The 12,385-nt window shown below is 40.0% G+C and overlaps 1 protein-coding gene across 3 annotated transcripts in view; it reads right to left on the reverse strand.

Moving 5' to 3' along the window:
- Positions 1–12,385, reverse strand: part of RPS6KC1 (ribosomal protein S6 kinase C1) — a 114,368-nt gene that overhangs the window by 38,256 nt on the left and 63,727 nt on the right. For all 3 annotated transcript variants that reach the window (XM_077813758.1, XM_077813759.1, XM_077813760.1), the window contains 2 exons: positions 3,342–3,389; positions 1,661–1,793 (listed from right to left, as the gene is read on the reverse strand). In XM_077813758.1, coding sequence (XP_077669884.1) covers positions 1,661–1,793; positions 3,342–3,389 — 181 coding nt within the window. The remainder of the gene's footprint in view (positions 1–1,660; positions 1,794–3,341; positions 3,390–12,385) is intronic.

The following is a 12,385-nucleotide window of genomic DNA, read 5'->3' on the forward strand; positions in this document are numbered from 1 at the left end:
CCTTGGGAACTCAACGCTTGTTATGGTTGGTTTCGGCAAGAATGAGCAGGCCAGGATAGTAACTTTTCACTGGATTTGTTATTCTCTCCTGACCTGCCAAGATGTAAAGTTTTCCTCTTACAACAAGTGTCCTGTCCAATCCATTCAGCTCACCTCTTTGCTCTTACATACAAAAGAGTTCTGGGGTATGAAACATCTCTGCTTCCCTTCCCCTCTTCATTCACCAGAGCTAAAGGAAGATATTCCTTACTGAGAAGTAGTAACCATTTCCAGAAGGTTGCACTGGACTGTGGCAGTTTCCTGTGTACTTTAAAGTTCTTTTTGGGATGTTTCATTATTGCCCACCCTAATAATTTTCCCTGAAATACCTTTTCCTCTTCTCATCCCATCTTCATCCTGTGCTACCAAAGGAAGTTTTTCCTCAAGAGAATTAAAAATCCTAGGGACCTGAAGTTATAATAATCAACTGATTTCTCTCCCCACCCCCATCCCACCAATATTTTTTCTCCTCATCCCTTGCCCCTGCAGACTCCAGGGAGCAGAAGTCCATTGGCATCAATGAATTCCCAACAAATTTTCTAAGTTTCTCCAAAGATTCAGTCAAAAACTACCAATACACATTCAGGTCAGAGGTCAATTGATAGCTTTCAAATTCCCAGGATGGTCTCTTGGGAGGTAGAGAATTCACATACAGTTACATTGTAGCCTAGTAACGTAAGGTCTTTCTTCATGCAGCATTGTACAGTCAAGTTTAAAATAAAAAAATAAAACATACTACAGAAACAGAGACCTCTTCATGTTAAAGAGTCAACTTTTGTTGGTCTGTGATCCCTTATGTGACAAAAGTGACATGTGCCTAGGCAAATCCCAAATAATTAAAACAAAAGGAATAATATTTCCTCTAAACTTATCTTCTCTATAAACTAGTTCTGTGCCTTGCATTTTCCCATTCTGGTTGAATTAGCAGCATCCCTTAAAAAGGAAGAGATATATTAGCAGAACTGAAATTTATATTCTGAACTCATTCTACACAAAAAGGAGTAATTAAAATTAGGGAATATTTAAATCCAGAGGGGGAAAAAAATCAAAATGTAATTATTTTTTGCCACCTGTTCCCTGTACATATAACAGGAATTTTATAAATAGTTTGAAGGCACAACTCTGTGCTTCTGCTTTGAACTCCTATTTGACACCACTGGCTATTTTCTTAAAAACCCAGATCAGAATAACTATGTAATGTTAAGTAATAGGCAAATGTTCTTGTTTTTTAGAAGGCAATTATTAAATTCTTATGGGAATACTTCCCATTTTAGCTACATAACATTAAAAAGATTTACTTGCCAAAGATTACAAAAAAGTGGCAAAAAGATTTTATCTCCTAGAGCTGACTTGTACATACTATAGATTGCAGTTTCAACCAAACCAGTTTCTGTCCTGTAGAAAATAAATGGTTAGAAATGTACAATATTACTAAAGCTTTTGGGGAAATTCAATACAGGAATGAGATTCAGAATAGGAATAAGGGAAAAAATCCATTATTTATATACTTTTGTTATTCTAAGACTGAAATATTTTGTTTAGAAAAATACACAAGAAAGTAATTTGATATTTAAATTTATCATAGATTGAAAGCTTGATTTTTTTTGAACCACAGACAAACCTTCTGCATGCTGCAGCACAAGAAATACAGACTCCTCAGAGATGATGTACTTGTGCAGACACACCATGTTGGGCACACAGCGGGGAATGATGGTCTTTCTGTTCCTGCTGTACTCACTACTTTTCCTTAGACCCTGACAGAGAACAAAAAGGTCAGTTGTACCCTCAGTTGCCTTTGGAGCCTGCTGTGCTCTGTGTTTATCAACCAAACTAATCTATCCGAGTTACTCTGGGCTTCAGAGAAACCACTCATCTGCTGCTCTATGCCCCTCAGTCCCCCGAGGCTCTGCTGATGGCATCTGGCGCATTTCCAGAGAACAGAAGATGGCACAAAGCTGCCATTAAAATCAATTACATGGGTCAATGTTTTTATTAGAATCTCTCTCAAACTAAGTCATCAGGATGACACACAGTTATTTCCCTATGACCTTTTTTAAAAAATTCATTTTTTTAAGCAAAAGACATTGTTTAAATCAGTCTATGTTCTAGAGACAAAAGAATACCCTGGATTCATGTGTTATCTTTATATTTCCACCATACTTAAAAAAAATAGGAAAAGATTCAGTTCCTGAAGAGGTAATGATTTTGGAAGGTGGCACACAGATGAAGTTATTGGAAAGGAGGGGGAGAGAGGTAAGTATGACCTACTATTATATTGATAAAGAGGATGTAAGGAGTAAAATGGAAAAGTACAAAGTTCATCTATTCTGCCTGTAGATACAATGAGCATCCTTACCTAGGGTCTAATATCTGCACTATATAATGTTTACAAATAGCCATTTGTGAATTATAAATGGAATGATTTTTTGTGCACTGTAGGTGTTAGGATTTCTAACGCAAGATAAATAGAATTAGAACAGTTTACAGCATGTGTACACAGTGTACCTGAAGCTGAGGTGTAAATAAAGTTTCAGCAGTTACCTACAGCATAGTTTTTGGGCCTCAGTTCTGCAGCCATTACTCATGTCAGGAGCCTAATTCAAAGCAATGTAATTCCTTGTGTGAATAAGGCCTGCATCAAGCCCTCAAACTAAACCCATTCCCAACGTGATGGATTCACTGGGTTCTCAAAAGAATTTTGACCTGATCTACATGAATCACAGGAGGCAAACCTGAAGGATTTAATTCCCATGCAGGGAGGTCCTTATTGTTAATTCAGTAGTTTACTGGCATTAAACGGACCTTTCACAGCACAGTAGCCTATAGTTTTAAGAACATAGGAACTGCCATACTGGATCAGAGCAGTGGTCCACCTCATCAAATATTCTGTCTCTCACAGTGGCCAATATCAGATGCCTCAGGGGAACAAGCCCTGTAACGAACAGTTATGGAGTAGCTTGTGTATAGGAGAAATTTCTTCCTAACGTATGCACTGAAGCATGAGGGTTTATGTCTCCTATGCTCTAACAGAACTATGATCCTTTACTGAAGCCTGCTAAGATACTGGCCTCAATATCATGATCAGTGGTAATGCTATGTGTACAAGAACTGAAGAGAAAAAGGAAAGAAAAGGAGATGGAAGAAAGTGAAAATATATTTCAAATACATTTAGAAGATAGAAATGTTAATGTGCCAATAAAATTCACAGAGATGGCAACCATAAAAATAGGAAATATTTTCTTTGTGTGGAGTAAATTAGCAGGCCAAGTTGTTTAGGAAAGTAGAATAAAGATTTTACTTACTTTCAGTATAAACGTCTGCTGTGTTCTAGTATCCATTACAAGTAAAACCTAAACAAACACATAATTTAAAGAAAAAATTATTTTAAGGTTCTCATTAGTATATAGCTACTTAACAGTAGGCAACTCAAAAATCAACTATTGAACATTTCTATAGACCAACAGCTGCATGTTATTAAAAAACAAGGCACGCTAAAATACAAAAAATTCTGATAACATATTAGTAAGAACTTTACTGATTTTTTTTTTATGCTTGAGGACATGAACGATGTCTCCCGAATACTGCAGAAACTTCATCTGATTACCAATCAGCTGCCTAAAAATTTTAAAACTTGACCGAAACAAAAAACACCCCAAAACACCAATTGGTGTTTTATGAGTGAGGGTATAATTCAGCAGAACTCAAGTTAGGATAACTGCATAAAAAGCTGTGTTACCTCAGTTTAGTCCAACACTCCCTTCTCCCAATAAGACTTCTTTTCACACCACCAGGTTTCTTATACCCAAACGTTGTTCCTTCCCCAGAGGCTCCCTGTTTTCTTGGGAGAGAGCAGAGGGTGTTTTGTTTTTTAGAGTGAGGCTGATGGTCCCTCCCAGGAAGTCCAACTGAAGACTGTTTGTGTCGGAAGAAACAAACCAAATTGTGCATTATGACGACAACATGGCTTGTTCTAGCTCATACTGATTACGGCAACACCTAAAATTTTTAATGCCTTAATCAACTCTACTATCACTGCTGTTGAATTCCTCCACAACCTTACAGTTTTGGTGCATTTATAACTGGCAACACAAATTGTTGCAGGGAAATCCAGCTGTTAGGACTGCAATATTACAGTAAGATGGAAAAATAATATTTATTTAGGAAAAGAGAATGGATTCTTTGTAGAAAGTGGAAAGATATAGCTGCAAAAGACAGTCTTCATTACAGTATACTGGCTCTGCTGCAGACACATCATAGACAACTTCATCTATAACTTAGTGACACCACCATGGGTGCTAAAGAACGTTTTGTTACTTTGTAGGAGAAGAAATCTAATTAGTTAGTTCAGTATTGACACTTGTTTGAAAGACAACCCTCAGAAATTCCAGTTTTAGGGAACTGAAGTTCTCCAAATCTCTTTGCAAACCCCCAGACTCTTGAGCATGTTACCCTGGAATTCCAAGACTATAGATGCCCAGGCATATCTGAAGAGTTCCACTTCAGTACAATAACCTAAAATGGTACATGTACAAGACCAATACTCCAAGATCAAACATGTAGAGCAGGGGTGGGCAAACTACGGCCCGCGGGCCAGATCCAGCCTGCCAGCCATTTTAATCTGGCCCACAAGCTACCACTGGGAAGCGAGGTCTGGGGCTTGCCCCTCTCTGGTGCTCCAACCGGGGAGCAGGGTTGAGGGCCGCTCCATGCGGCTCCCGGAAGCAGCAGCATGGCCCTCCTCAGGCTCCTACACATAGGGGCAGCCAGGGGGCTCCGCTCTGCATGCTGCCCCTGCCCCAATCACTGCCAGGACCTCGGCCAATGGGAGCTGCAGGGGCGGTGCCTGTGGACACGGAAGCGTGCAGAACCACCTGGTCGCGCCTCTGCCTAGGAGCTGGAGAAGGGACATGCTGCTGCTTCCGGGAGCCTGCACCCTGAGCCTCCCCCCACGCCCCAACCCTGGTCCCCTTCCTGTCCTCCAAACTGCTCCATCCAAGCCTAGAACACCCTCCTGCACCCCAAACCCCTCAACCCCTGCCCCACCCCAGAGCATGCACCCCCAGCCAGAGCCCTCACCCGCCATGCCCCAACCCCCTTCCCCAGCCATGATCCCCCTGCCACACTCTGAACTCCTTAGTCCCAACCTGGAGCACCCTCCTACACCCCAAACTCCTCATCCCCAGCCCCACCCCAGAGCCCACACTCCCAGCCGGAGCCCTCATACTCCCACACGCATACCCCATCACCCTGCCCCAGCCCAGAGCCCCCTCCTGCACCCATGACTCCTCATTTCTGGCCCCACCCCAGAGCCCGCACCCCCAACCATAGCCCTCACCCCCTCCCATAACCCAACCCCAATTTTGTGAGCATTCATGGCCCACCATACAATTTCTATTCCCAGATGTGGCCCGCAGGCCAAAAAGTTTGCCCACCCCTGAAGTAGAGCGTGTGCAGTCTGAGTCATATTTGATTTTCATACCAAGAATATTCACTCTTTAAATTTTTCCACACTGTTATGCTTCCAATGTAAATACAATTACATTTAAAAAAAAGAAAAAATACATTACAACATTATTTAAACTGCAAAGTGAAGCATTTAAGAAAACAAACAAAAAACCACAGGAAATGCCAGATTTACAGTTATCCATACAACCTGCAGCATTGCAGTACAGACTGCTACAACTTGAGCTATAGGACTAACCATATTAGCTGGCAATAGCAGAAGACATTCCAGAGGGGTGATGGGCCAGTGGCACCAAGTTCTGGGGCCAGTGGGTAGCAGGAGCAGGCCAGCCCAGCTTTCTTCCCGCCCCTCCCCCCTGCCCTCCCCACTTCTGGAAAGAGGAGGACTCCTGCCCCAGCTGGCACCACCGAAAGAGGGATGATCTGCTGGGATTGTGTGCTGGTTTGGGGGTTCTGGGAAACCCACTCAGCTCTCTCTCCTCTCTGGGAGCTGGGGGAAGATCCTGTCCCACATAGTACCCAGAAGGGGGTGGAATGGAATGCTGGAGCCACATGCTGGGTCCAAGAATAATGGTGCCCAAACAGCAGCTCATAGGTATTCCCAGTGAAGTAACAGCAGTGTGGGCCTAGCTCTTTAGAATGTTCATACTCAATTATCTGGGCAGACTGCCAACATATTCCAGAATAATACAAGCAAGAGAAGGGAAATTGTGATTTTTTAATCAATTATAACTCTGCTAAACCTGAACAGAATTTCATGGGATGAAGACAAGGCACTTCCCCAGCCCAAGGATTTTCTCCCTGCCTAATTTCAAAGGCCTGCTGCAAACAGCGGATGTGTTAGATCTTCTTAAGGAAAGGTTGCAATAACCTTTTCTAATGGAAGCCTAAGTACAGAGGTCACTACCAGCGCCTCCTGTAATACTCATTCATTGTACAGTGTACAAAAATACTTGATTGTTTTAAGATGAAGCTTCCACTGAATGCATCCGATGAAGTGAGCTTATGCTCAAATAAATTGGTTAGTCTCTAAGGTGCCACACGTCCTCCTTTTCTTTTTGCGAATACAGACTAACACGGCTGTTACTCTGAAACCTATAAAACAAGAGTTTATGCAATCTAAGATATAAAATATTTTATAGCAGCCTCTAAAAATTCTATTTGCCCACTCAATGGATTAATTTTTTTGAGGGATGTGTTGAATGTCATTTTCATCATAATGGGAAGGCTGGTGAGTAGATAATGTGCCTAAGCAGGTGAATTTTCATGATGATGTTGTAAGCCTGCTCTGTAGGGCTCTCAGTAACAAAAGAAGCCAGTGGAATAAATCATAGCAGTAACATTGGTTTTACTATTCTTGCTTAGCCACCAGTCTTAAAATAAAATTTACAAGATATGCCAAATTAAGACAGATAAAAATTGTTAGGAAGTGATATTTTGTTTACAGTCACTTTGTCTTCTTTTACCAAGTTTATTTGTAGGTAGGTCCTATTCACATTGAGGCAATAAATACAAGAACATATGTGATTTTTTTTTAAATGTGCCCTTTGACTGTCAATTTCTCCCAAACAGGTGTTGGCTAAATGATTATAAATTGGCCTCTGGATACACCTCTTCAACTGAGCCATACAGGACTGGTGATAATATAATTAGACCTAAAAACATCAGGCTGGTGAATGCTTTCCATCTGTTTGGCAATAATGTTTAGTTAACAATAGTCTTTAAAAAAAAAAAGCACCTTCAACTTCGGCTCTTAAAGTTATTTATAGGGCCATTCTTAACACACCAGCACCCTTGCTAACAAGAGCTTTAGCCACTTGGAAATTATTAGCCGTACGGCTGTATACGAAAAGGAATGTCTGCATTTAACATCTGTATCTCATGCATCAACCTCATTTAAAGTCACTTCTTAATGAACAGTTCTATGGCTCTGTATTAATATTATAGCTGCATGCACAAAGATCATAAGGAGCCAAACTTTTTTTTTTTTTAATACCAACAGTAGGCCAATCAGTAATGAAGCTGTCAGCATAAAGGACAAAATAATCGCTTCTTTAACCCTCAGACAGGATTTGTTCATTTGTAGAATACAACACACCAATTTAAAAACTGCTCATGGGTTTGCTCACCTTTGTAAAGGCAAAAATCTAATTTGGTACTAATTTGATACAATTGTCTTTCCAATAAAAGGCTCCTAAAGCCATATTTTATTTCATGATAAAACAAGTGCTATAACTAAAACTGTCATGAAATAATTACCTTTGATGGCATACCTTATTGCACAAATACAATTAATGTATTCCTCCCTTTCATGTTTCACACTTGCTTATCAGAACTGTATTAACATGTGGTGTAACAGAGCAGACTTCTGACTCTTCGCCCTGTAGTAACATATAGAATGACTGCCACTAGCTGAAATAAAGCAGACAACCTGCCCCTTACGGGCTATCTTCAGCTGTTATATTACAACATCACAAAGACTAGCAGCTACTCTTTTTCATCCGTAACAGAACAGGTTTTAACAGATAATAGTTCCGCGTTGCTGAGGTTCACTAGTTAGACTGATTCACCAGTCTCTCCAACCAGCCACCATTCCTTCGCTTTTTCTCCCCAAGCAAGCATTATACTCACTCCTGTTTGGTCTTGTTTTCTCTGTTTAACTCAAAGCTGAAATCAGTTTCCACAGATTTGAAAATAATCCATGGCTCCATTTTGTTTGATAAAGAATTACCATTTATTAAGCACCTCTATATCTTGGCGTAAGTGATTATTTTGTCATGATGGAAGTTTAGAGAAACTCCTAGTGTCATCCATTTAGCCAAAGTTGACTGGGTAGATCTAGGTTATATATAATTACTTTGAAATAACTGCAGAGTAGGGCCCTAACATTGTACTGAAACAGGTATGCTCATGCAATTTATCAAAACGTAGTCCATAATTGGCCTATCTGCACAAGTTACAAAAATGGGTAATTACCACACTATTATTGGCATTACCATAACATGCAAATAGCATGCAAATCCAAAAGGGGATGAGCCAGAGAAAGAAAGAGGCACAACCACTTTATTTGGACTCCAGTACATCTACTCTACAAAGCATTATATTTACACAGCAGAAAAAAAACAACCTCCTCTGGGGCTACCTTGCAGGACTAGTGCTGTAACGTACTTTTGCAAAGATGAAACATATATCCAGTGGATTAAGCACTGACTTGCTCTCAACATCAGAGGCTTTGCTCCTCAGACTTTGGGGCCAAACATTGTTTACTGGTATTGTCACAGTGGGAGTTATGTATACTGGCATTCCTCCACATCCCTCTCCCACTGCAGAGGAGAGTGCAGGTGTATGTTCCTTAGGGATGTTTGGTAGGATTTCCCTTCAGAACACAGAACAACCAGGGTCAGTGAGCTCCCCCATGAACAAGCGCGACTTGAGAACATGAAGTTCCGTAGCATGTTCCTTGTCTCAATGCTCTATGCAAAGCGATGGCATCAGGAGTATCAGCAACAGCAGACTGTGTACAGGCACTTCTCTTATGTTCTGTTAGGAAGCAAATCTGTTCCTGGACTTCGGATGCTGATGGAAGCTGTTGTGTAAGGATGACTGTAGCGTGAATTGTGACGTCTAATACCTTATAACAATTAACCGTCATCCACATCCATCCTCAAAAGGGAGGCAACCAAGTGCTACGCCAGACATTCGCCATTCATGGCAAGTGGGATTGTGATACAAAACGAGACTATGCAAACCCTATTTGTCATACTAATGTGCTATTGTTTTAGGCTTTAAAATCCTCCAATATAGCATGTTACCACCAAGAAAAAAAAAAAAACATAGGTAGGCAGTGCTACAAGAGCCAATTCAAAAAGACACAGAAAGTCGACAGAAAAAGAGCATTGCCAATAGGCCAAATAAATACTTTCATCAGCACACTCAAGTGTGTTTTGTACAGTATCTTAGCTCTCCCAGGCAGCCATGCAGTGTCCCAAAATGCATATAAACAAGGAATTATTGCCATCCAGCTACTACAACAAAGGGGGAATCAGTAATACTTAAGGTAATAACGTACCAGTTCTTTGTGGGTTTGTAAGCAAGATTTTTAAAACTGGAAGTTAATTCTGATGTTAGGTGAAACTACTCTTAAAAATAATTGCACTTCAAAGACCTTCAGATAATTGATTTATAAGTGTGTCCAACAGCTCAGTTTACAAACAAACACACACAACTATTTAAATATATTATATACAAAAAATTTGAGAAATAATAAAATCTAACTTGTCAATAACCATAGTTTAGCTTTAAGAAAACAGGTAATTTTAGGATTCTTTACATGCATAGAAATTAGCAAGTGTTTCAGTATGCTAATTTTTTTAATTAAAAGATATTTCTGCAGTAAAAGCTCTTTCATATGCACTACTGATTCTTCATCAAACGCTAAGTTTCCAACTTAACACCAGTATAGCCGGTGGCAGCCTGAAGGTTTACCATCTGCTGCCACCCAAAGTCACGGTGGCCACCTTCAGAACATATGCATCAAAGCCTTGAGATAAGAGACTGAAGGAATATTGCAGAAGTCAGCATAAGGGGAATCACAAACCCAGAGGCAGGCAATAGGCAAGTCACCAGAAAAAGAGAACATGGGGAGCCATTAGTCACCCTATAAAACACCCAACCAAGGTCACAAGGGACACTAGTGGATCAACTAAGAGCTGCTATAAATGCACTGCTCTCTCTCGGATGGTTTTTAACAGAAATGCAGTCACCTTACCAACTGCAATTAGGTTCTGCCTTGTTTTAATCTACTGCTGTTGCTGCTTCAATCCTACACATTTTCAGAACAGAACACAACATAGTTACAAAAAGAAAAGGAGTACTTGTGGCACCATAGAGGCTAACCAATTTATTTGAGCATAAGCTTTCGTGAGCTACAGAAGTGAGCTTTAGCTCACGAAAGCTTATGCTCAAATAAATTGGTTAGCCTCTAAGGTGCCACAAGTACTCCTTTTCTTTTTGCGAATACAGACTAACACGGCTGCTACTCTGAAACCTAACATAGTTACATGAGCTTGAGTTTGTTCTATTTACTTGACCAACATTTATTAAAACAAATTAAAAAATGGCTTCCTAAAAAAGTGGGTTAAAGTGTGCTGATGTGGGCTACAAATACCTCCTGTATAATCAAATGAAAATGCATTACCAATTTTAACTACTTATCCTGGTCGTTTAAGGTTTTTGGAGATAAGGCTACCACCTAGAGTATACTTTAAAAAGCTGGCTTTATCCTCTGTTACTGAATTGCAGTTCTACTCTGAAAATAAATGTGCAATAACGTCATCACTGGGTTCTATGCTTATTGTATAACTCCAGACCAAATATGCTCCGTTTATGACACCGTTTTTCGAACCACAAATCCTGCAAACTCAAGTTGGGATCTGATGACCACGCTGGATTTTTTTTTTCCTGTTTGCTTATCACTTCCAGGACTAAAAAGTCAAGTAATAACCTCAGTGATGCCTGTGAAATTCCATTGCCATCCAAGAGACTGCACAGGGGTAACTGACCAGAATTTGCTACATAATTTTGTTGATGCTTCAGAAGTAGGAATAAAATTCACCTTACTCTCCCTCAGCTGTGTTGGCTGTGCAAGGCTAATCAGAGTAAATGGTCTATTTAACAGAAATTTACTTTGCCACTAAATACAGTCAGTTTTCAGAGCAGCTCTACCCCCCATCTTTATTTATATTGTTTTATACTTGCACACACATGCATGCACTCAAAGATTATAGAGCCAAGAAGGCAACTTTAGTAAAGCACTTGGCTGATACTTGTGAAAAAAACAGATTAGTGCTCATCACTATCTGTGGAGTCAGTGTGATGCCTTCAGTTATCCCCCTTTTTTTTAGTGATTATCCATAATTAATTTATGCTTTGTGGAGTCTCTTGATGAGCAATATTATAGTTAACAAAAGAAAAACTCTATTGGTTTAATTACTGAAAGTGCCAGAGAGCAGCAAATATGAAAACTCACTTATGTTTTTAGACTTTTAGTTGTGCTGTAAAAGGTGAAAGCTTACTCCCTTGAAATAGACTGGAAATTAGCCAAAAATTATATGTGGCAAAATATCAAGCCGGAGGGGGTATCCAGTGGATTATACTACAGGGTATCATCCATGATCAGATAGTTATTAAATATAAAGCATCAACTGTGCTAAGCAACTTATTAGCATTTAGTAAGACGAGGTCCTTTTCCCAAAGAACAAACTACTTCTACATGGAAGCTGGCAGATGGCCTATAATGAACCAGAGAAATTAAACATGCATTGTTAGATTCTTGATTTGGGGGGCGGGGTGGGGAGTGGAGATAAGGGGTTAAATTTATGTTAGTCTTTTGAGTTAGAAGAAACTGTTCTTTAGATTGTTCTTATTTAGCATCTTTATTAATTACATGAAATCAAGTCAATAGTACAACAAATATTTGCAACGAGTACTGAAATACAGAGGGACTTAGAGAGTTTAGAAACGCAAGTTTAAAAAAAAAAAAGATTCTGATGAAAACATGCAGTCCAATACATAAGGGGAGAAATAATCTTAAACACATACTCAATGGGAGGGGACGTCTGGGAACCAGTAGCAAGACCTACGGGAGGGTTAACAGAGCAAATACATTAGTTTGCTGTGTGATGGGATTATAAAGGCAAGCCCGGGTGATTCAACACTGCCTACCCCAAGGCAATATGTCAGAGCAGGGAGGTAATAATCTCTGTCTGTACAATTGTTGTATAACTGCACCTGCAGTCAATTCCGGGCACCATATTACCAGAAAGTTATTGACAAATCTGAGGGAGTTCAGAGAAGAGCAACAGAAGTGATCAGAGAGCTATAA

This window comes from Eretmochelys imbricata, chromosome 3 (assembly GCF_965152235.1).
Source record: "Eretmochelys imbricata isolate rEreImb1 chromosome 3, rEreImb1.hap1, whole genome shotgun sequence".
NCBI lineage: Eukaryota > Metazoa > Chordata > Testudines > Cheloniidae > Eretmochelys > Eretmochelys imbricata.